The sequence below is a fragment of the Panthera onca genome, chromosome A2 (assembly GCF_046562875.1).
Source record: "Panthera onca isolate mPanOnc1 chromosome A2, mPanOnc1 haplotype 2, whole genome shotgun sequence".
NCBI lineage: Eukaryota > Metazoa > Chordata > Mammalia > Carnivora > Felidae > Panthera > Panthera onca.
The window spans coordinates 15,103,310-15,128,461 of record NC_138340.1 but is presented as its reverse complement, the minus strand read 5'-3'; the positions used below and the strand labels follow the sequence as shown (position 1 = coordinate 15,128,461).

The 25,152-nt window shown below is 52.9% G+C and overlaps 1 protein-coding gene across 2 annotated transcripts in view; it reads left to right on the top strand.

Annotated features, from left to right (window-relative positions):
* The window catches only part of CDCP1 (CUB domain containing protein 1), a 56,511-nt gene extending 34,980 nt beyond the window's left edge, over positions 1-21,531 (top strand). Inside the window, exons 4-9 of one of the 2 annotated variants that reach the window (XM_060630801.3) lie at positions 610-978; positions 8,737-8,958; positions 10,187-10,567; positions 13,387-13,752; positions 15,942-16,029; positions 18,212-21,531. In XM_060630801.3, coding sequence (XP_060486784.3) covers positions 610-978; positions 8,737-8,958; positions 10,187-10,567; positions 13,387-13,752; positions 15,942-16,029; positions 18,212-18,626 — 1,841 coding nt within the window. In that variant the 3' untranslated portion in view covers positions 18,627-21,531. Of the gene's footprint in view, positions 1-609; positions 979-8,736; positions 8,959-10,186; positions 10,568-13,386; positions 13,753-15,941; positions 16,030-18,208 lie in introns of both variants that reach the window. The other variant, XM_060630800.3, reaches the window with a different exon arrangement.
* Positions 21,532-25,152: the final 3,621 nt, after the last annotated feature.

Sequence of the window (25,152 nt, the reverse complement as noted above, 5' to 3'; positions counted from 1 at the left end):
TGTTTGCACAACACGAAGTGGGATTGCCTCCACAGACCTCTCTTGATGACCCCGTCCCTCATTTCTTTGTCCTGTCTTCTAACCCCGTCACATTTTCTGTAATTGTGTCGGTGGCTTGCCAGAGGGAATTTTGTGAGCTGAGGCTTAAACGGAGCTAATGAAAATAAAATCACGCCAACTCACAGTTAAATTAGAAACAAAGGTAATACGCGCTCAGAACTCATCACTTCCTAATGATTTCACCACATTCGACGTTTCTCTGTGCTCCTGAGGTTATTTACGCTGACTGTGCCTCTACGGTGGCGACAAATACAGGGACAAGCTACTGTGCGTCTGCTCCCGACTCCACATTCATGCTTGAAATCAGCCACGGTGCGAGGAAATGGACAGGCGCCCCACGTTAGGGTGCTTTTCTCCCCCTGCCGGGTTGGTAAACACCTCCTCGCCCGCCACTGATGTATCCTTAGCGAGGATGAGACCAGACGCAGAGCTCGGGAGCTGAGAGCCGCCCTCCCCTCTTCCTGACCCCGTTGCCCACCGGCCACCGACAGCCAGGACAGGGGTCTCATCGCCTCCCGTTCTTTCTCGTTTGGGCCCCGCTCCCTATAGGGCTGTGCATCATCGAATCCGTGTTCGAAGGTGAAGGTTCCGCCACCCTGATGTCTGCCAACTACCCGGATGGCTTCCCTGAGGACGAGCTCATGACCTGGCAGTTCGTCGTCCCCCCGCACCTGCGGGCCAGCGTCTCCTTCCTTCACTTCAACGTCTCCAACTGCGAGAAGAAAGAGGAACGGGTTGAATACTATATCCCGGGCTCCACCACCAACCCCGAGGTGTTCAAGCTGGGGGACAAGCAGCCCGGGAACATGGCTGGGAACTTCAACCTGTCTCTCCAGGGCTGTGACCAAGACGCCCAAAACCCAGGGATCCTCCGGCTGCAGTTTCAAGTTTTGGTCCAACATCCACAGAATGAAAGCAGTAAGTGAGCCCCGCTTTCCTTTCCCTCCTCCTCCAGTTCTTTCTTTCCCTCCTGGATAGTCCGCTTGGCGTGAGGTTCCCTTTCTGTTTCTCACCTGTGGCTTCTGGAACACCTGAACTCTGGACCCCGTACGAGTTTCAGGACGTGCATTGCCAGGCAGTAAGACGGGCTCGCTGGTGAACACCCACTGCGAGAAGCAAATGCAAACTTGCATTCAGGCCAAGTTATTTGTTTTTTTAAGTGTATTTATTTTGAGAAAGAGAGAGAGAGAGAGAGAGAGAGAAGATGGGAGGGCCAGAGAGAGATGGGGAGAGAGAGAGGCCCAACCAGGTTCTCCACTGTCAGCGCAGAGTCCGATGTGGGGCTCGAACTCAAGAACTGTGAGATCTCGACCGGAGCTGAAACCCGAGTCGGACGCTTAACCGACTGAGCCACCCAGGTGGCCCCAGGCTAAGTTGTTGTTGTTGTTTTCACTTTTTTTAATGTTTATTTATTTTTGAGAGAGAGAGAGAGAGAGAGCATGAGTAGGGGAGGGGCAGAGAGAGGGGGAGACACAGAATCCGAAGCAGGCTCCAGGCTCCGAGCTGTCAGCACAGAGCCCGACGCGGGGCTCGAACCCACAAACCATGAGATCACCACTTGAGTCGAAGTTGGACACTTCACCCGCTGAGCCACCCAGGCGCCCCAGGCTAAGTTGTTTTTAATGAAAGTATAGGGAGGTTACTTTCTGTATCGCATGTCTTGACCCTCGATGTGAATCAGGATTCACATTGCACGGCCACTGTCAGCATTAACGAACCCAGTATTATTGGCTGAGTGCCCCATCCATACTGTGGGCACACACTCCATGCCAAGCCCTGACCTAAGCAACCACTTACACCGCCTCAGCTAATCCTTATTACAACCCCAGAGGGGAGGCGGGAATTACCCTCAATTACTGCCTGAAAACCAAGAGGCCCAGATTGCTTATAGAACTAGCCCAACGTCACGTAGCTTGTCTGGAGCAGAGCAAGCCCAGAACCCAGAGCCTGTGCTCTGGATCATTCTGAACCCCGAGTGGGGGGTTTACATCACTCTACACGCAGTTACTGAGATGCCACGAACCTAGAAAAGGGGAGTCACGGCCGGAAGTAGGGGGAGGCCAGGTGCCCAGGTACCGACACTGAAGCAGGCACCTGCTCTAAGGCACTTACTTGCCCTTCTGGAGGTGCTCACCCTCAGGGTCACGTAAGTACAAGGTCAGCCCCTGAGAGCGAGCGCCTCCTTCAACTTTGCTCCGCGGGGAGTGGCGCGGCTGTTGAAATAAAAGGTGCAAGACCAGGGGCGCCTGGGTGGCTCAGTCGGTTAAGCCTCTCACCTCAGCTCAGGGCATGATCTCACAGTTCATGGGTTCAAGGCCACATCAGGCTCTGAGCTGACCGTGTAGAGCCTGCCTGGGATTCTCTCTCTCCCTTATCTCTCTGCCCCTCCCCAACTTGTGCTTTTTCTCTCTCAAAATAAATAAATAAACTTAAAAAAAAAAAAGGGTACAAGATGAGTTCAGAGTGGAATTAAATGGGAGCATGGTGTTTATTTTAGTAGAGCTGATAAACGTCTGGAAAGTGACAGTGTGGGACCCGCCCAAGGGGCTGCCTCTGGGCGTCTCTGGAAGATGCAGCACCACCACATCCATTTTTTTTTTAAGTTTTTGTATTTATTTTGAGAGAGAGAGAGAGAGAGAGAGCAAGCAGGAAGGGACAGAGAGAGAGAGAGAGGGAAAGAGAGAATCCCAAGCAGGCTCCGTGCTGTCATCACAGAGCCGATGCAGGGGCTCGAACTCATGAACCGTGAGGTCATAACCTGAGCTGAAACCAAGAGTTGGACACTTAACTGACTGAGCCACCCAGGTGCCCCAGCCCCACCATGTCCTGACCCAGGATGACTTCTGATTTATAATAACCGTGTAGAAGGTGTAGCTGTGTGTGTGTGTGTGTGTGTGTGTGTGTGTGTGTGCGTGTGTCCACCGACGTATTTCCGTGATCCCACTGTCACAATTTTATCATCAGAATGTTAAAAACCACCACCCAAGAACGGTGTGGGTTTGAGTTTAGGAGACAGAGAGATTTATCATCTCAGCTATGGTTAAGTGCTGTCGATTTCTTGCATTTCCTGGAACGTCAGCTGAGTTGATCTCTACAACGAATCAGACTGTTAAACAGGCTTTCTTCACCCGCATCAAGAAGGATTTGGCTTTAGTTTCGAGGTAAGTAAAGAGTCGCTAGCTGCGGTTTAAAGCTGTTTAGCGGTGTCCCGGCTTCACGTAAAGGGGGATCTGCCTACGTGGATTCGAATCCCAGTTTCCCTACGTGCCGTGGGACTGTGGACAGAGCACCTCACCTTTGTGTGACTCAGTTCCTCAACTTAAAATAGAGAGGGTGGGCCCGCCCTCGTGGGGATGTTTTAAGGATGAAATGAGGTAGCACAGTGCCTGGCAGGTGATCAGCGCCCTTACGTGGTTCTAGATCAAAGACCCAGCGCTTGACCTCAGAGACAGACCGTAACCCAGAAGAGACATGACTTGCAGGATGCAGGAGGTCACGTCCCAGGAGTTTTCGGGGGGGTGGGTGCCATGGGGCTCAAGGCGGGGAGCGCAGAGCAGGCTGGCAGGATTTCCGGGGGGAGACTCAAGGCAGAGCCGGGCGTTTCCCGTCTACGCAGGAGGCTCCCGGACGGTGGCTGCCTCTCGTGGCCACTGGAAGGGAGTCTAGTCTGTGTGCTGTTTGTTTCTGCTCTTCCTTGGCCTTGGAAATGAGAAGGAAGAAGCTGTGGGGTTGTTTCAAGACACGGAGTCCCTCGGTAGGAGCCTCTGCCCTTCGCTTGACCGCCCTTTGCCCCCGTAGAAGAAACAACTGCCCAGAGCAGAGCCCGCGCCCCAGGCACACGCATGTGGGGGTTTGCATTCAGCACAATGTTGTATTTATCCGTCCGCATAGCTGTGTCCCGCTAACCTCCTCCCAATCAGGAATCTTGTCTCATTCCTCCATCTTCCTACACCCACCACGGTTTCTGGCACATTCCAGGCCCTTTTGTTTTTGTTTTTGTTTTTGTTTTTTAAGTAGGCTTCATGCCCAGCATGGAGCCCAACGCGGGGCTTGATCCCACAACCCTGAGCTCAAGACCTAAGCTGAGATCAAGAGCCGGATGCCCAGGGGCGCCTGGGTGGCTCAGGGAGCTGAGCGTCCAACTTGGGCTCAGCTCATGATCTCATGGTTCAAGCCCTGCGTCGGGCTCTGTGCTGACAGTACGGAGCCTGCTCGGGATTCGCTCTCCCTCTCTCTCTGCCCCTCCCCCACTCTCTCAACGTACGTGCATAAACTTAAAAAAAAAATCTCTACAGATTCCACAGAAATGATGAGGGGCCTTTATGAAACTTCAGTCAATAAGCTCATCCCTTCAGGGGTTTCCACGGTGTCCGTAAGTGGCAGGTAGTGAAAGGTTGTCTTTTTTCTTAAGGGGGAGGGGTCTTTCCAAATCTCCAGCTCAGGCGTTCTTTACCGAGAGGAAGCACCTGCTGATTCTCTTGCGGTAGGAAGCCTTCCATCAGGATGTCGCCTTGAGCAAATCGGAGGTCTCTTTCAGCCGTAAGTTGGCCAAGGTCACACCTACCCCTCCTCCTCCTGGTGAGGGTGGGGTGAGGCAAGAATTGCGAATGTAAACAGTGACATTTCCATTTCTCCCTTCTGTGAGAGGTGAGGGGTGCCCACGTCCTTCTTGCTCTGACAGCTGAGGCCCCCTGGGAGCACGTGCCTGAGGCAGCACGTGAATTTACTGTGTCTGCCCTTCGAGTCATTGAAAAAAGATCTTTGAATGTTTATTTTTGAGAGCGAGAGACAGAGAGACAGAGCGCGAGCAGGGGAGGGGCAGAGAGCGAGGGAGACACCGAATCCGAAGCAGGCTCTGGGCTCCAAATTGTCGGCACAGAGCCCGATGCGGGGCTCGAACCCGTGAACCCCGAGATCATGACCTGAGCTGCAGTCGGACGCTCGACTGACCGAGCCACCCAGGCACCCCAACCCCTCAACTTACTTTGAGAGCCAGCCAGACTCAGTGTGGAAGGAAGGCGCGTCAGAGGACTAATGAATGAAAGGCATACGCACAACCAGAGAACCGGCTGCATGCAGCGTGTTAGCACGGAGGCCGGGGGTCTCCTGACGCTCCCCACGATGCAAGGTCTGTCTTGCCCCGGAATCAGGATTGTTCTCCCCAACAAACCCCGCTCTCTGTTTCGGCTTCACCGCTGGGTGTCTCAGTATACAGTGGGGGTCTCTTCCTCAAAGAAAAGAGGAGCTGTGCCACTGTGGCAACAGCAAGGGTCCGCGAGCACGAGGGGCACTGGAAGCCTCACACGCTGCTGGCAGGAGGGGTAAGAGGGTGCGATCGTTTAGGAGAACAATCTGGCAGTTTCTCACAAACTTCTACCTACCTATGACCCAGAAATTTCACTCCAGGGTAATTAGGCCAGAGAAACAAAACCGTAAGTCTGCTCAAAGATCTATAAAAGAATATATAACAGGGGCGCCTGGGTGGCTCAGTCAGTTAACCGTCTGATTCTTGATTTCAGCTCAGGTCATGATCTCGCGGTTAGTGGGTTTTTGCCCCATGCGGGGCTCGAACCCACAAACTGTGAGATCATGACCTGAGCTGAAGTCGGTCGCTCAACCCACTGAGCCACCCAGGCTCCCCTTAATCCTTTTTTTTTAAGTTTATTTATTTATTTTTAGGTCGAGAGAGACATATAGACGGTGAGTGGGGGAGGGGCAAAAGGGAGACAGAAAATCGCAAGCAGGCTCCGTGCTGTCAGCACAGAGCCCGACATGGGCCTCGAACCCACGAACTGTGAGATCATGACCGAAACCAAAAGGACTCTTAACCGACAGAGTCACCCAGGCCTCTCTGAAAATTACTTAACCTTTCTAAGCTTCAAAGTTGTAGTTTATAAAATGGAGATAATAGGGGCACCTGGGTGGCTCAGTCCCACTGAGTGGCCGACTTTAGCTCAGGTCATGATCTCCCGGTTCACAGGTTCAAGCCCTGAGTCGGGCTCTGTACTGACAGCTCAGAGCCTGGAGAGAGAGAGAGAGACAGAATATGATCGGGGAGGAGCAGAGAGAGAGAGAGAGGGAGACACAGAATCCGAAACAGGCTCCAGGCTCTGAGCTGTCAGCACAGAGCCCGACGCAGGGCTCAATCCCACGAACCCCGAGGCCGTGACCTGAGCAGAAAGCAAGAGTCCTGATGCTCAACTGACTGAGCCACCCAGGCGTCCCCCCCATTGGCTACAGGCTTGGCCACGTGAGTTTGCTTCCACCAATGAGATGTGAGGGGAAATGCGGGTACCACTTCCAAGCAGAAGCTTCAGCACATGTCCTGTGGTTCACCTTTCAAACACCGTCATAAGACCGGGCTGTCGCAGAGGGCTCTCCTTCAGCCTGGATCTCAGAATTAAAAAGACATGCCCCAGAGGGGTGCCTGGGTGGCTCAGTTGGTTAAGCCTCTGACACTTGGTTTCAGCTCGAGTCATGATTTCACGGTTCATGAGGTGGATCTCCGCATAGAGCCCCGAGCTGGCAGCGCAGAGCCTGCTTGGGATTCTCTCTCACCCTCTCTCTCTGCCCCTCCCCCACACGGGCTCTCTAAATAAATAAATAAATAAGTAAACTTAAAAAATAATAAAAGACAGGCATCAGAACTGCAGCCAACTCACGATGGATGTATACATTGAATGCAGAATAAATCTTTGGTATTCTAACCCTTTGGATTTTGGGACCACTTGTTACTGCAATATAACATAGCCCAAGCTGACCGACACACTCCCTCTCAAGGATATCATGAGGCTTAACCTAACACGTCAGGGACTCTCTGCCATGTGCCAGATATGCGGGTCATGGAGATCTATGAAGTTCACTCTCCCGACGGGAAGAACAGGCAAGCAATTGGAAAATGAGGACTTCCCATTAAAGAGAGATTCGCTTCCTTCTTCAGCCACCCTGTCATGGCATTTAAAACATTTCTAAAAGCATAAATCCCAAGGGAAATGACAAATGGAAAGGAAACAATATGCTCACATTTCCCAAAGTGGGACGTAGACGGGTAACTGATTCAGCAGACCCGAAAGTGCAGAATCTAATCCCACAGTGGGGAAACTTCCAGAAGAAACTTTCAAAGGCCCAGGAGTTGGCAGCAAGTTACCTCCAGAACTAGGGCTAAAAGCTGGAGTAGCCACTCCAGCCCCAGACCAACAGAAGAGAGGAATTTCTTCCCTGGTAAAGGGAAGGTTTTGAACCAGAGATCCTATTTGCATGAATAGGGAGGTGCTAAGCTGAACACAGGGAGCTTGAATAAAAGATTGATGTGCTGCCTTTTTTTAAGTTTATTTATTATTTATTCCGAGAGAGAGAAAGGGGGGCAGGGCGCAGAGAGAGAGACTCCCAAGCAGGCAGCTCGGCACCCGATGCAGGGCTCCGACTCACAAGCCGTGAGATCTCGGAAGCTAGGCGCTTAACCGACTGAGCCACCCAGGCGCCCCTAAACGTTTCTTTTTTTTCTTTTATAATTTGTGTTTGCTCCACATCTATAAGGATATTCTCTTTGCTTTGAAGTACCAGTCTAATTTGATTCTTTTACTAATGGGAGACACTGTTCTCCTGGCCCAGCCAGGAGTGGTTCATCTTTTGCTCACTTGTTGGAACTAATAGCATTTATCAGAGACCACATTATAATATCAACGGGTATAACATCTATGAATAATGATAATATCTATGAAGAAATATTATATCTATTAATCTTCTATCCCTGAACTAATGGCACACTGCTGCTAATTACTACACATGAGAATGTTTATACAGGAGGGGCGCCTGGGTGGCTCAGTTAAGCATTTCCGCTCAGGTCATGATCTCACAGTTCGTGGGTCCGAGCCCCCCCATCGGGCTTTGCACTGACAGGGCGGGGCTTGCCTGGGATTCTCTCTCTCCCTCTCTCTCTCTGCCCTTCTCCCTCCTCTCTCTCTCTCAAAATAAATAAACTTAAAAAAAAAAAAGAGAATATTTACGCAGGAAAATATTTAAATAAATGATGGTGAATATCACTTGTTCATTATCAAGCAGCCACTAAATGACCGAATATTTTCAAAGATTCGTGAATATGAAAACTACCTGGAAACATAATCAAAGCCGTGTAAAGTAATAAAGGAAAAGCCGAGTATACAATTTTATGTATACTATACTTTTCCGTAGGTGAAAACGTTCGTACGCGTGCGTGTGACCCAGGACCAAGATGAACTTGAAGTAGTAACAGCAGTTAAGCAGTGGTAGAAACTCAGTCCATTATTTTTCTTTTTCAGTTTCTCCTAGAGTTCTTGTATGTTCTCTCTCTCTCTCTTTTTTTTTTTTAAGTTTATTTTATTTATTTGGAGAGAGAGAGAGCACAAAATGGGGGGGGGGGTGGCAGAGAGAGAGGGAGAGAGAATCCCAAGCAGGCTCCACACCAGCAGCGTGGAGTCCGACGTGGGGCTCAGACTCCTGAACCACGAGATCATGACCTGAGCCGAAGCCAGACGCTTGACCGGCTGAGCCACCCAGGCGCCCCTTTGTGTATTCTCTTACTAAGAAAATGTGTTTCCAATGCTTCCCAGCCAGGAGAGGTTTGGTGCTAATTTTTGCCCTGTCCGCCGGGTGGCCGCTGACCCGTGCCTCAGACCTGTTTTCTCTTTGCGGTTTCAGATAAAATCTACGTGGTCGACTTGAGCAACGAGCAAGCCATGTCGCTCACCATCGAGCCGCGGCCCGTCAAGTTCAGCCGCAAGTTTGTCCCCGGCTGCTTCGTGTGTCTGGAGTCTCGGACCTGTAGCACCAACCTCACCCTGACCTCCGGCTCCAAGCACAAGATCTCCTTCCTTTGTGATGACCTGACTCGCCTGTGGGCGAACGCCGAGAAGACCATAAGTACGTCCCCTTGGCTGGCGCTCCTCTGGGGCCGTGGGTGGCTCTCCCTGCCCCTCCCCATCTTCTCCATGGGGTCCACTGGGTAGGCTATAGACAGTCTGATCAGAAATGTCCCCTGCAGTACAGAATAGGCAGGGGCGACCAGGAGAGGTAGAGATGTGCCCCTCTCGGACCAGAGCCTCTGCTGCATCGGTGTCCTTCAGAAGGACACTACGTCCCCACGTCCCTGCTTGTCTCCTCTGCCCAGCCTTCCAGAATCCCTCGTGAGATCCTCTCGTCTGTGTAGCCTTCCCCAGCCTCTCCCATCCCCATGTCCCCACCTCCACACTCACTGCGCACTTAGCACCCCTGGCGTGAGACCGAGCGTCTGGAGGTCAAGAACTGTGGCTTATTCCGTTGTTTCGGTCCCTTGAGCCCCTGGTGGTGCGGCACACGTATTAGTCACCTAATAAATGTTTGACGGTTGGAGGGCAGCGAAACACATAGTCCCCTCCCCCTGCTGGGCCACCATGACCTTCGACGTGGATTCTCTCCGAGTTTCCGCAGATGCAGCAGCCGAGGCCACAGGGCGCAAAGCAGCCTGCCCACTAGGAGGCGGCCGAGCTGGGACGCGGGCTAACGTCTCCCCAGTTCCAGCCCTGCTCTGACCACTGCACAAAACTACCTGCCCACGGTCATGGACGCTGGGACGAAGGTCTGGGTGGAGGGAGAACCTATATGCCCTGCCCATACTTAGCATCTGAGACTCAGATCCACAAAAGAGACGCTGGCAAACAAGAACAGAACGTTTCCGCCCCAAATACTCCCCAGAAGTGGGTCTGCCGGTTTAGGGAAGAGTAAGACTCTGGGGCGCCTGGGTGGCTCAGTCGGTTAAGCGTCCAACTTCAGCTCGGGTCATGATCTCGTGGCTCACGAGTTCAAGCCCCACGTCGGGCTCTGTGGCGACAGCTCAGAGCCTGGAGCCCGCTTCGGATTCTGTGTCTCCTTCTCTCTCTGCCCCTCCCCTACTCTCTCTCTCAAAAATAAACATTGAAAAAAATGTTAAAAAGAATGTGAGGGGGCGAGCGGGGCAGCTGGAACAGGAGCATCAGGGAGCCGGGAGTGGAGGACAGAGCACGAGAGGAGAGACCAAAGGGAAGAGCAAGAGAGCCTGGGCGGCCTTGAGGGCAGGGCAGGATGCACCTGCTGGTCTCCTCCCCGCCTGGTGCCACGAGCTCTTCTCTTCCAGGCTGCATGGACCACCGGTACTGCCCCAGGAGGCCCTACTCCCTCCAGGTGCCCAGGGACATCCTCCAGCTGCCCGTGCAACTGCACGACTTCTCCTGGAAACTGCTGGTACCCAAGGACAGGCTCAGCCTGGCATTGGTGCCAGCCCAGAAGCTGCAGCAACACACGCCCGAGAAGGTCTGCAACACCAGCTACAGCTACCTGGTGGCCAGCACGGTCCCCGGCCAGGACCTCTACTTCGGCTCCTTCTGCCCCGGAGGCTCCATCCAGCAGATCCAGGTGAAGCAGAACGTCTCCGTGACCCTCCGCACCTTCGCCCCCAGCTTCCAACAAGAGGCCTCCAGGCAGGGCCTGACCGTGTCCTTTATCCCCTACTTCAAAGGTGAGGACGTCTCCCTCTGTGTCCCCATCTCCCTGCCCCTTGCTTGTCTGGGCATCCCTCTTCTGTTGGGTGGGCGATCGCCTTCATTAAGTTGTCAACTCGAAGGGAAGGGGCAGCTGAGTGGCCAGGTCCTGGCGCAAGAAATGTGACAGACTGGGGAGCCCTCCTCCTGACTCTGCCGTTAGCTTCGTGTGGAAAATTCCGGGAGGTAGAAATAAGTCTCTGACAGTGGGAGGTGATGGGTGGCGAGGAGAAGAACAAATCATCAGGTTCAAGTCTGAAAGTTTATTTATTTTGAGAGAGAGAGGGAGAGAGTGCAGGCAGGGGAGAGGCAGAGAGAAAGGGAGAGAATCCCAAGCAGGCTCTGCACTTGGAAGGCTCAATCTCATGAACCTTGAGATCACGACCTGAGCCAAGATCAAGAGGCAGATGGACACTTAACCAACTGAACCACTCGGGCCCCCCAACCAAGACTTTTATCTGAAGTTCACTTCGTACTTTGTTCCCAGAGGCCTGAGTGGGGAGGGAGAAGAGTCTTTGGCCATAAGATTAAGGTCAGCCTTAGGGCCCCTGAGTGGCTTAAGTGGCTTATCCAAAGTTGGCTAAGCATCCGACTTTGGCTCAGGTCCTGGTCTGCAAGTTCGAGCCCCGCATTGGGCTCTGTGCTGACAGCTCAGAGCCCGGATCCGGCCTGTTTCAGATTCTGTGTCTCCCTCTCTCTCTGCCCCTCCCCCACTTTTGTGCACTCTCTCTCTCTCTCTTTCTCCATCTTTCTGTCTCAAAAAATAAATAAATCTTTTTAAAAATTAAAAAAAAAAAAAAAAAAAGATTAAGGTCAGCCCAGGCTGCCAGATCTCTCCAAGGCTACCCGAGAAACCCCTTCTGGGGGCTCTTTGAAAACAAGACATACTCCGTGCAGTGTGAATGCTGGGGTTTTATCTCACTTGAAGGCCAAGAACGAATCCAGTTAATGTGTCGGAGGCTCTTCAGCTTTGCAATTCTCCCATTCTTCCCAGAACCCCAAGTGGGTTTTTCTTTTAATGTTTATTTATTTATTTTTGAGAGAGACAGAGAGTGCACAGGCGAGGGAGGGGGAGAGAGCGAGGGAGACACAGAATCCCAAGCAGGCTCCGGGCTCTGAGCTGTCAGCACAGAGACCGACGTGGGGCTCGAACCATGATATCGCGACCTGAGCCAAAGTTGGACGCTTAACCACCCAGGCGCCCCAGAACCTGAAGCGTTTTCGTCTCTGAAACAGAAATCGCTGTTGACCAGTCACGCTGGGAGCAGCGCATCGGGTGGACGTTAGCTAGCTGGAGGGCGTTTCTGAAAGGAAACTTTTAGAGAGAACCAGCGGTTTGGCAAATGAGCCTCTTTTTTTGTTTGTTTGGTTCGTTGGTTGGTTGGTTGGTTTTGTTCGAGATCTGAGCACCTGACCTGAGACTCTAACCTTGTGCTGATCAATGCTCGCTGGCCACGTGTGGCAATTTATATTTAAATTAATAACAAAATTAAAAATGTAGTTCCTGTCACATCAAGCACTTTTCAGGCCATCCACAACGCACATGGCTGTGGCTCTGCCCCCGGATGGTACAGATGGAGGCACCCAGGAAATATTGTAGGTTCCGTTCCAGTCTACTGCAATAAAGCAAGTGAAATGAGTTTGGTTTCCCAGCGCATGTAAAAGTTATATTTACACCATACTGTAGTATAAGATAAATAAACATAAGATTTTTGTAAGCAAAAAAAAAAAAAAAAGTTATTGCTTAAAAAATGCTAAGCATTGGGGCGCCTGGGTGGCTTACTCGGTTAAGCGCCCGACTTCGGCTCAGGTCACGATCTCACAGTTCGTGAGTTCGAGCTCCGTGTCCGGCTCTGTGCTGACAGCTCAGAGCCTGGAGCCTGCCTCAGATTCTGTGTCTCCCTCTCTCTCTGCCCCTCCCCAGCTCGCACTCTGTCTCTATCTCTTTCAAATGTAAATAAACATTAAAAAAAACATTTAAAAAAATGCTAACCATCGTCTGAGCTTCCCGCAAGTTGTAATCGCTGATCACAAGATCGCCGTAACAAACACAATAATGAAAAAGTTTGAAACGTCGCGGGAGTCACCAAAATGTGACCCAGAGACACAGAGTGAGCACATACTGTTGGAAAAATGGCGCCACAGACTTGCTGTTGGTAAAAAAATGGCGCCACAGACATGCTGTTGGTAAAAAAATGGCGCCACAGACATGCTGTTGGTAAAAAAATGGCGCCACAGACTTGCTGTTGGTAAAAAAAATGGCGCCACAGACATGCTGTTGGTAAAAAATGGTGCCACAGACTTGCTGTTGGTAAAAAAATGGCGCCACAGACATGCTGTTGGTAAAAAATGGCGCACAGACTTGCTGTTGGTAAAAAAATGGCGCCACAGACATGCTGTTGGTAAAAAATGGCGCCACAGACTTGCTGTTGGTAAAAAAATGGCGCCACAGACTTGCTGTTGGTAAAAAAATGGCGCCACAGACATGCTGTTGGTAAAAAATGGCGCCACAGACTTGCTGTTGGTAAAAAAATGGCACCACAGACTTGCTGTTGGTGAAAAAATGGCGCCACAGACTTGCTGGGCGCAGTGCTGCCATAGACCTTCAATCTGTAAAAAGCGCAGGATCCGCAAAAGGTAGCAAAATGAGGTGAGCCTGTGAGAAACTTTAACGTCACCGCAGAAAGCTCTGTTGGACAACGCTAGTCCAGGCACTTGAATGTCCTCTCCTCTGTCGTTTTCCCCTCTGTTTGGGTTCAGTGACACATCTATGTGGATTCTCTCCCCTTTCCTGCAGAGGAAGGCGTTTTCACGGTGACCCCAGACACAAAAAGCAAGGTCTACCTGAGGAGCCCTAACTGGGACCGGGGCCTGCCTTCGCTCACCTCAGTGTCCTGGAACATCAGTGTGCCCAGTGGCCAGGTGGCCTGCCTGACCTTCCTCAAGGAGCGGACCGGCGTGGTCTGCCAGACGGGGCGTGCATTCATGATCATCCAGGAGCAGCGGACCAAGGCCGAGGAGATCTTCAGCCTGGAGGACGAGGTCCTCCCCAAGCCAAGCTTCCACCACCACAGCTTCTGGGTCAACATCTCCAACTGCAGCCCCGTGAGTGGCAAGCAGCTGGACCTGTTCTTCTGGGTGTTGCTTACCCCAAGGACTATGGGTAAGGGCCTGCAAGGTCTTGTGCGGGTGGCGGTGGACGGCAAATGGGCGGCCGAAGCCTGGGGGGCAAGCCTGGGAGGGAGTCAGAAGACAGGGATTTGAGTGCTGGCTGTCCATGTCTCTGTCAGCTTTTGCATCAGCAGTGCTGCGTAACAAACGGCCCCGGCACTCAGCGGCTTAAAAACAGCCGTTTGTTATTGCTCACGCGTTGGCTGGGCGGTTCTGGTCTGAGCTGGGTTTATCCGGGTTCACTCACTCATGCACCCGTGGGCAGCTGCACGGAGCTAGAGGACTTTGCCGAGCTTGGCCGCACACTCTCACAAGTCTGGGGCCCAGCCGCAATTAGCTAGGACACTTAGGTTCCTTGGCTCTCCTCCCCACTGTCCCTTTCACTCCAGCCTGGGCCTTGTTCTCATGGCAGAAGCAGAGAGATCCAAGAGAGTCTGGGGGAAGCCTACAAGGTCTCTCGATGCTTGGGTTAGGAACTCATACACCATCCCTCCTGGAATTCTTTTGCCCTGCCCAAAGTCAAGGGGTGGACCAAACGACTCCACTTCTCGGTGGGAGGAGCCGCAAGGGTCACATAGTAAAAGATATGGTTCAGGGAGTGGGGAGAACTAGTACGTTTTTATTGTCCGTCTGTCACGGTCATTTACCATTAATCTCTCTCTGACAACTGGGGAAGTTTCTTCACTCCCCTAACCTTCCTGGTCTGTAGAGGGTGGATGGTAATAACTACCTCAGAGAAATATCAGCGGGAATTTCACGCTGGGGATTCACATGCGGGGACCTGGAAAGTGCGACACAGATGTTTGGTGTTGGCATTTTTTTCCAAGTCCGGTGAAGCCCTGGAAAAGGCCCCTGGGGGCAGGTCTCGTGCTCAGAGTTGCAGAATCCGCTGAAGGGTTCCCAGCGAGGAAACGCATGTGCGGCACGGCCACTGAATGGGGCCACGTTTGCCTTTATTCCAAGAGAGTCACCGAGCACCACAGAGTGTTGGAACCAGAAGGGACCGTGGAGGTGGTTTCTCCCGGCCCCTTCCTTCCCTCTCTGGAGGTCAGAGAGACTGCGTGTCTGCCCAAGCCACATGGCTGATCAGCAGCAGGAGAACTGGGGGGAACCAAAAACCACAAGTGAGAAGCTCTGTCATAGTCTCAGCTCAGCTCCCGGGTTTGCTGACTCTCTCACATTCATTTTCTGTCATTAACTTCTATTTCTTTCTTTTTTTTTTTTTTTTAAGTTTATTTATTTAAGCCATCTCTACACCCAATGGGGGGCTCAAACTCACGACCCCAAGATCCAGAGCTGCACGCTCCTCTGACCAAGCCCACCAGATGCCCCATTTATTCCTGTTTCCCTCTTAACCTCACCTTTCGTTTTCTTGGTAAACAAGCAAGAAATGCTAAATCCCTGCTCAGCGTGGGTCTCCCTGTCTGATTTATTTCCTTTCTTCTTATACAACTGTAGGAAAAGAATAGTGTAGGTGAAACAACCCTGTCCTGAACACCTTCACTGCTGACTTTTGACTCCCTGCTTTCCCTCCACCCCTCTGCTCTCCTCTCTCAACAGGCTGTGGCGACCCGGTAAATACACCCAGGGGTAGGCCCAGCGTAGCCTTTGGAGTGGATCTGGTAGGGCCCCCAGTTTGTTTTAGTTACCTATCACTGTGTAACAAACAGCCCCAAGATTTAGTAGCTGAGACGATACACCATTTTGCTTGCCCGCAATCCTGTGGGTCAGGAATTCGGACAGGACATGGCAGCGTGGCTCTTCTCTGCTCTTGGCTGGGATGGTTCACCTGGGGACAGATGTCTGGAGCCTTAGTAGTCACCTTCGGCCAGGTTCCTTGGTGTGTGTTCCTCACGGAGTCTCCACATGGCTGGCTTGGGCTTCCTCACAACATGGTGGCCTCAGCGTCGTCAGACTTCTTCTGTGGCGTCTGACTGGCTTGCCCTCAGACAGGAAGTGCAAGATGTTGCCAGGCCTCTAGAAGGCCCCGGAACCGGCGAGTCAAGAAGAGTCGAGAAGGGGGGAAATAGGGTCCTCTCACTGTGAGGAGCAGCGTGTGTGTATGGGGGGCGGGGGGAAGGAAGGGATGGCGGCCATCTCTGGAGACTGTCTCCTCCGGCTGATCGTCGGCCCGACGCCCCCGCGTCTCCTCATCCCTCTCCCTCGTGTCTCTGCTCACAGACCTGACTGTCATCATCACAGCGATCGTGGGAGGTGGCGCCTTGCTGCTGTTTGCCCTCGGACTCATCATTTGCTTCGTGAGAAAGAAGTAGGTGGAATTTCTCAAAACTGTCTTCAGCTGCCCTGACGCCTCCTTAGATCCCACAGACCAGAGCTGTCGTGAATTACGGATTTCTTTCCTTGCTCCCGGTTTCTCTCCCGAGGATCGGTGTTAGATAATATTGTTTGGAGGGGACGGGGCGGAAAAAAACAGAAAACACGGCCGGCGACACTTTGGCCTGCAGTTTTTTACACAGCTGCCTCAGCACAAGTCAGCTGTGAGTCACGTACTGTCTGCTCATCACACGGTGGCCATCACCGGGGTGACCTTAGTAGGAAAACCATCACGTCGGCCCCGCCAGACCGGGCCTCTGAGCCTGAGTCCTCTGTCCCCTTGAGAGCAAACGATTTATGGTTTCTCTAGGAAGCTTCCTTGTCTGGGGTGCAGTCTCTTCCACCCAGACCAGAAAGCTCCGTGTTAACACTGGGCCCCTGCCCATCAGGAGGGAACCGGGCGACGGGAGGGTCCAGCTTCTGGCCTGAGAATCGCCAGCCCCGGCCTTGCAGTGGGGGAGGCCACCAGCTGTAGGAGGGCAGGGAGGTTCTGCATTGGGAATGACGGCCTCCTGGACATTGGGGACCGTGCACGGTGCTGGGGATGCAACACTGAGCAGGACAGAGTCTCTCCCACCGCCCGGTGTGGGGGCAGAGGGACGAAATGAAGGACCAGCTTCAGAACTGCCTGAAAAGAGCGTTCGTGGAGAGCATCGAGGCTCTGCGAAGCACGAGTGAGGGGCGTCCGTCTCAGGGCTTCAGGCTGGAGCCTTCGGAACCCATCAGTCCAGCCAGACACACGGTGTTACAAGCTAAATGTACTAGATTATTTTTTTATCTCAGAAAAGGACAGAGAGCCTGTCCACAGTTAGTGAGCCGCCAGCCTGTGCATTATACAGTCCATTATGTTAATTGGGCTAATGTCCTCCATTTGAATCACTGGTCAGTTAAAAAGCCAGCATCCCCTGCTTTTGGCTCGTGGCGAGGGAGGGCGAAGCTTTGTTTTCCGTGGCGGCGAGTGCTAATGCCCGTCCACGCCCAAGGACCAAAGAACATTACAAACCAAAGGTTAATGGTGTTACCGAGGAACTCTGGCGTCCCGGCCTAAATGCTGTTTTCTTTTGAGCTCTTTCCCCTTATGCAGCTTCCTGCTGAAGGGGCTGGATCCCTCTGCTAATACTGACTTCCATTGTCCCCGGCTCCAGCTAAAAACTAGGATACAGCCTTCCATCCTGAGTCTCCTATGTCCTATCCTTGAGAATGCAGACGGTCAGAGTTCTGCCCATGCAAAGGAGGGGTGAAGCCTTAAGCTACGGGAAGGACTGAGTCGTAGAGGGTTGGCCTGGGCATGACCGCACCTGATGTGGTCGGGGTGGGGCACGGCCCTTTCTCGTAGGACAGAGGGGAGCTGGTTGTCAGATGTTTCCACCCCGGGGTACTGCGCATTCGCCGAAGCACATCCAAGCGCAGACAGTGTTTTTTTTGTTGTTTTTTTGTTTTTTTTAATGTTTTATTTATTTTTGAAACAGGGAGAGACAGAGCATGAACGGGGGAGGGTCAGAGAGAGAGGGAGACACAGAATCTGAAACAGGCTCCAGGCTCTGAGCTGTCAGCCCAGAGCCCGACGCGGGGCTTGAACTCACGGACAGTGAGATCGTGACCTGAGCCGAAGTCGGACGCTTAACCGACTGAGCCACCCAGGTGCCCCAGCGCAGACAGTGTTAAAACGGGCACCGTCTCCACCACCCTGTGTCCACTGTGAAGACTGGAGACAAAAGCTGATCCCTTTTTTTGTTTTTTTAATGTTTATGTATTTTGAGAGTGAGAGAGCATGTGAGCAGGGGGAGGGGCAGAGAGAGGTGAAGACAGAATCCCAAGTGGGCTCCACACTGTTAGCACAGAGCCCAGCGCGGGGCTTGATCTCACAAACCGTGAGATCATGACCTGAGCCGATATCAAGAGCCAGAGGCTTAACCGACTGAGCCACCCAGGCGCCCCAGAAGCTGGTCCCCTCTAACTTCTAAGGACAGGAGTTTCCACTTCAAGGACCGAGGGATTTGAGAGACTTGGGGGAGACGTGTGGGAACCCCAAAGTGCCCGAGTTCCGGTAGGGGCTCTACAAATGGACCACAGCTAAGGTCGTTTCCTTCCTGTCCTGTTCCCTTGTCTGTCAGTAGGAAAAAGAAGATAAGCAAAGGCCCCTCTGTAGGCATCTACAACGGCAACATCAACACCCAGATGCCGATGCAGCCAAAAAAGTTTCAGAAGGGACGAAAGGACAGTGACTCCCACGTGTACGCAGTCATCGATGACACCATGGTATATGGCCATCTGTTGCAAGATTCCAACGGCTCCTTCCTGCAGCCAGAGGTGGACACCTACCGGCCGTTCCAGGGTCCCACGGGGGACTGCCCTCCCTCCCCACCCCTCACAGGCTCCAGGGCCCCGACTGCAAAGCTGACCGTAGATGAGCCATCCCCCAGCTTCACTGCTGAGTCTGACAGTGAACCATATACCTTCTCCCACCCCAACAACGGGAACACAGACATTCCCTTGCTGGACACCCACGAGCCCACGGAGCCTGGGGAGTAACCTGGACCCATCCCAAAGACTTTTGCTGAAAGCGGGGCACTGAGACACCCTTTAGGGGTCTCCAGCAGAAACCCTAAAGAGGAGTTTTATGGAAGGAACGGCAGGAGGTTTTACTGGACGCCACCAACCCCTGATTTCCAAGCGGGCTCGTTCCGACAATGGGACGTTGAAAGTGATGAATGCCTGCCTGGATGCAGTCGTCCCAGTCCGTATCCTTCTGAAGCCAGGTTGGGTTGTAAACCAGCCGTAAGGAGAGGGGACGGCTGTGAGTCACCCCGTACGAGGTTGTAATGACCTCTGGATCTGGATTTGGAACTCTTCAGGGCGACAATACTGATCCCTGGGAGCCCATCCAAGGTCCCTGCTCCCCCTGGAGCCCCCTGGATGAAAAGGACGATGTGCCTTATTATTATTATTTATTTGGGGGTCCTGTGTATTTAAGAAGTCGAAGGTATGACCACGCAGCTCTTTTCACCTGACGTAGTGACAGCTCACGCTCACTGGTCGGATGGCTGGGCTTTGACTTCTCCCGACCACTAGATAAACATGTGCCTGTTCCCCGGAAGATGGGAATGATTTGCGATCTGTCCCGCCAGGAAAGGGTGCGCATGTTTGAGGGCATTGACACTTACCTGCTTTGACAAGAGGCTTCATGGTTCTCTTGCTCTGCTCGTGGTCATCCTCACTGTCCTTCAGTCCCAGAAGGAAGAGAAATTTCCTTGAATTGCCGTGGGTGGCTGTCCCGGCTCCAGCCGTACTTTGGTATTTAAACAGAAATGTAGAGAGGATTTGCATCCCCTAAAAGTGTTTAATGACACAGGGGAGACTGGCCACTGGGTTCCTTTCCTATCGCTACCGTAACCAATTATCTCAAACCCGGTGGCTTGAAACAACGCAAATTTCTTAGCTTCCGGTTCTGGAGATGAGAAGGGCATAGATGGGTTTCACGGGGCCAGCTAGCATCAGGGTGTTAGCCCCTTCTGGAGGCTCTAGGGGAGAGTCGGTTGCCTTGCCTCTTCAAGCTTCTAGAGGCTGCTCACGCTCCTTGCCTCCCATGGGGCTGGGCACACCGTGGCACCCACACTGTCACTGGCAGGGTGACCCTGATGCCCCTCTTTCCTTCTTTCGTTTATAAAGCCCACCCACCCAGATAATCCGGGATCATCTCCCCGTGTCGAGCTCTTTAATTTAATCACACTGAAAAGTCCCCTTTTGCCGTGTGAGGTACCATATCCACAGGTTCCTGGGAATTAGGCACATCTCTGGGGAATCATCGTTCTGCCCATCACACCCCCCTGCCAGTGCAGGACAGACTATGAAATGACCCAGCCCGCCAGTGTGCTTGGTTTGGCCTAAGAATCTTTTTTATTTTTTTATTTTTTTAAGAATTAGCCACTAACATTTAAAATTCTAAAACGTTTGCGTAAAAATCCGGATCGGGACGTGCGGCTGGCCTGGGGGGCTCACGCTGTCACCCAGCAGCCGCTGGCTGGAGCTGGTAAAGCAGGTCCAGTTTTAGGTGGGACAGCTGGTGTCCCGGTTCAACCCAGCCTCCCCCTCCCACCCCCCCACCCCCACCCCTGCCACCATATTTCTTCTCGCCTCCCTCACTGATGCTGAGCCTGTGGCTAAAGATCAGTGCGCGTCCCCCCGCCCCGCTGCAGGGTTGCTTTGTTTATAATGAAATGGAAAGTTTGGGCCCTAGATCTCTCATCGAATGAGAAGACAGGCCTCAAGGCTGGTGTCTGTTTCAGGAAAGGTTTTTCCCACACACAGCCCCGCGTCCCTCGTTCATACTAATGACCAGCCGAGCTCCTGTGGGCGTTTGCCTCTGCGGCCCCTGCTGTCCTCTGGGAGGAGAGGGATGGTGTTGCGGCTTGACAACACCATCCAGAGGTCAGTGTTTCTGTGGCCAGACCTCCTGTAAAGGTAAACCGGCTTCATCGTGTTCGGTGAATTCACCTGGGAAACACCCGGCCTAGACTTTGCTACTTTGCCTCCATGAGGACTTGTGTAGTCTCCGGACTGGTGTATCTTCCGAGGCCTCTTGGACTCTTTCCAGAAGGAAGAGTCTGTTGTTTTAGTGATGACCTTGGTGGTGCCCCCGGCACCTTTCTCTTCTGAAAGGCGGCCCCCTGCCCAGTTACCCTCGGCCTCTCGGCCTGAGATGCGGGCGACCTCCCCCATGAGGGGCCAGCGGAGGGCTGGGGCTTCCTGCCCACAACTAAAATTGGATCGTTGCTTCCAGTCCCTGTAGGAGCCCCAGCCTCCACCTGCCGCCCTCCCCGACCTCCTGGGCTCTGCGGAAGCACCCTCAACCCATGCCCTGTATCTCGTAGCCACGAAGCGTGGCTGGCCACCCTTGGGCCCCGTGTGGCCATTTTTTAACCGAGAGCTCAAAGCCCCAGACCCAGTTGCCTTCTTCCTGAGACCGCAGGTGAACTGAACCGTTTTCTGAACCTTTGCCTCCCTGCAGGTGCCGGCCCAACATACCCCTGGCCCTTTTCTTGAAAGCCCAGACCCCCACTTACGTAAAGTACTTCGGGGTCACTGGAAACCAGTCGGACACGTTTGCTGATGCCTTCTGTGCTGGCACGGTGCCCTTCCTGCTGGGACTGCCTGCACCGGGGCCGCCCCCACACCCGTCTGCTGGGCTGGTGAAGAAGCCCGGCTCGTCCAGGCCTGGGCTGTAGCGCTGGGGTCATTTTGCCCAGGAGGAGAAAGGCCCAGGAAGAGTCAAGGGGGAAAAGCATATGTCCGGGGGGATGTAACCTTGGTCACGGTTAGAGAACTGGTGTGTGTGGATCTGTAATCCTTCGCTGGAAATAATTTATTTTGTTGTAGATACTTTTTAGGCGCCGTTTTCTTCATTTCCTACACTTTTTGTTTTTGTTTCTGGTTTTTTTTTTTTTTTTTTTTTTAATAAACAAATGTACAGGAAAGAAAAACGGGCGTTGAGTTGTTTTACATGCTTTGGTTCTTTGCCCCCCCTGGGTCGGCTGAGGGCCAGATTCCCCAGTTCACTGTGACGGGCTCAGCACAAGGTCAGCAGAGGCCGTGTCTTCTGTGTGTTTATGGCACGGGATGCCAGGCTTTGGGCTGACGGTGGGTACCTCGGACGCCAGAGCGCGCTCTGCTCTGTCTTTGTTGAGACAACACGCGCCTCCCTGTGTGACCACTAGTGATTTGCTCCTGCCACTGTTCCTGGACTACTCTCTACCAAAATCTGTGCCACCTACCTCCCCTCCTGGCGAAAAGCCTACCAGCACTTCAGAATCCACCATTGCCCACTTCCTCCAAGAAGCCCTCCAGCTCCCTCCCCCCAACCCCAGGCTCTCCCTCTGAATGGCAATAGTCCGCACGGAGGGACATTAGTTTTCTTACTTAGAAGTTTGTACTTGCGGGGGCCCCTGGGTGGCTCAGTCGGTTAAGTGTCCGACGCGTGATCTCAGCTCAGGTCATGATTTCATGGCTCGTGGGTTCGAGCCCCGCATCAGGCCCTGCACTAACAGTGCAGAGCCTGCTTGGGATTCTGTCTCTCTCTCTCTCTCTCTCTCTCTCTCTCTCTCTCTCTCTGCTCCTCCCTGCTGTCTCTCGAAATAAATTAAAAAAAAAAAAAAATCAAATGTACACTTCAAAAAAGGAAGTTTGGGGGCACCTGGGTGGCTCAGTCGGTGGAGCGTCCGACTGCGGCTCAGGTCATGATCTCGCGCTTCGTGAGTTCGAGCCCCCCGTCGGGCTCTGGGCTGACAGCTCGGAACCCGGAGCCGGCTTCGGATTCTGTGTCCCCCTCTCTCTCTGCCCCTCTCCTGCTCACGCTCACGTGCTCTCTCTCTCTCTCTGTCTCTCAAAAATAAATAAAAACATTTTAAAAAATGGAAAAAAAAAAAAAAAGGTTATGCTTACTTGTGTTTTGCCCAGTACGATTGTATTTTTCTTGGAGGGAGGAGTCTGTATTTTGTACTTGGTTCGGCTTCCTCATACTGCCCAACACAGCAGGTGCCCAGAAACAACATCTGGGACGTTAACTGTCACAACAGAGACATATTGTGCTTCCGCAGTGACATCAGGCAGGTATCCTACTTGAGGCTACCAGATGGAGGGCGGGGATTAGATGCCAGGCAAAGACCGTGCTAGAAGCTTTCAAGCCTTCCCTCGCGGCAGCCGCTGCCGACTCCCAACAGCAGTGCTTCATCCCGTTTACTGGTGAGGAAAGGAGGCCCGGAAAGATGGAGTCACTTGCCCAGGGACACAAACCCAGAAGAGGCGGAGCAACAAATGTATAGCAGCCTTTCCACCTTGTTCCCCTGATCAGTTCAGCCCAGGAGGGCCCGGTTCTGGGATCCGGGATCAGGTGAGGGGCTGCCAGAGGTGGCCCAGGACTCCCATGGGATCCTTTTCTCCCCCATCTTTTTCCCCTTCCTACAGGAGGCCGTGAACTTCGGGGGAAGGAAGCCTCAGGGACGCCGTAGCCGCCACAGGCCCTCTCTGGACTTTGTGCTAGCGGCCCCTCCCCCTTGTCGGGGATGCCTGGGAATCTGGTGTCAGCCACAGAGCCAAGGGCCTGCAGCCCTCCAGGCCCTGCCAAGTCCGGCTCCCCACACTCACCCCTGCTCCTGAGGATTCCTGCTCCTGAGGGGAGGGGGGGAGTCACGCTTCACACCTGTGTGGCCTCCCGGGTTGCTGCCAGAAAGTGCCACCTCCAGGCACTGATGTGACCTCAGCCCAGGCTCTCCTCCGGAGGTAAGCAAACAGTTCCCTACCCCAGGGCTCACTGTCCTCTGTTTGGGGGTTGATGGGGCTGCTTTTTGGCTTTAAAGGTGCTTATTGGGGGGGGGGGGGGTGCCTAGGTGGCTTTGTCAGGTAAGCTCCCGACTCTTGGTTTCCGCTCAGGTCACGATCTCACAGTTCGTGGGTTCAAGCCCCGTATCAGGCTCTGTGCTGCCGGCATGGAGTTAGGATTCTCTCTCTCTCTCTCTCTCTTTCTCTCTGTCCCTCCCCTGCTCATTCTCTCTCTCTCTCTCTCTCTCTCAAAATAAATAAGCTTAAAAAAAAAAAAAAGATTAAAAACTGGAGCACCTGGGTGCCTCAGTTAAGCATCCAACTTCGGCTCCGGTCATGATCTCAGGTTCATGAGTTCAAGCCCCGCGTCAGGCTCTACGCTGGCAGCTCGGAGCCTGGAGCCTGCTCTCTCTCTCTGCCCCCTCCCCTACTCATACTTGCTCACTCTCTCTGTCTCAAAAATATATAAACATTTTAAAAGTAAAAAAAAAAAATTAAAAACTAAAGAAAGGTGCTTATGAGGAAACAGGGAGACATGGAACTCAATCTAACTCCCACCCCCACCCATCCCCTCCTTTCCTCTGCTGATCTGTGACTCACAGAGCTGAGCTGTAACGGCCTCTTGGCCAGTCTTTGCTGAAGGTAATTGCCAGAAGCTAGACTGTGGTCGTTTCAGACCCAGACGACAAATAGGCCTAGAAAAAGATTTGCTGCAAAGCAGTCTAAGGATGTGGAAAGAGGAAAGACCCAGAACAGATGCCAGGAAAGATCTCCCACCCCAGCCTTCAGCCCCAGGCCAGTGCAGCAGCCGCAACAAACCCCCTGAGCCCACTCTTTTCACCACTTAGACCACCCAGCAGCCCCTCTCAGACCCTAGAGGCAGCTTCACGTGTGGGCCCCCTTGCAGCCACACAAGCCACGTGTTCAACAGGACCTACGCATAGCACTGTGGCCAGTTCGAAATTCTTTTTTTGGGGGAGGGGGGGAGGTGCAACTTAGCCAGAGGCAGAAAGCGGGTGGGGAGAGAGGGAGAGAGAGAAGAGCAGGGCTCATCCGAAGCAGAGCTCCTGTTTGACCAGAAGCGGGGCTCGTGTTCACCCCATTCAGGGCTCGAGCTCACCCGGAGCAGGGCTCGTGTTTTACCCAAAGCGGGACTTGTGCTCACCGGATGTAGGACTCGAACTCATAAACCATGAGATCGTGACCTGGGCCGAAATCAGAATGCTTAACAACTGAGCCACCCAGGTGGCCCGCCAGGTTGAAATAACTGTTGCACAAGGGGCCTCACGTTTTTCTTCTGGACGGGACCCCACCAATGACGTGACCATCTCTGCCTGGAGGTCAGGGCTGTTATGACCCCTCATCTCAGAGGATGAGGCTGGCTTGGAGACGTCCAGTAACTCGTCAGGGCCCCGCAGCCAAGGGACAGAAGCAAGATTCAAGTCCTCAAGCGTTTTCAATTCTATCCCTCTTTCTTCAGGTTTTTTGCCTTCCCGTGCACCTGACTTTTGAAACGCTACCGAAGGGCCTTTCTATACCACTCACTTATTAACCGGTTAAAACACGTAATTATTAGGCTGATAATCTGAAGAGAAATTTATAATAGGTCATGGGATAGACCACAGAACCATTCTGTCCAATACAGGAAGGAGCCACATGTGGCTGTTTAAATTTTAAGATTAAATTAATCCTAATGTAGTTAAAGTTTAAGCAGGTTGGGCGCTAATTAGTACATCAAAATATA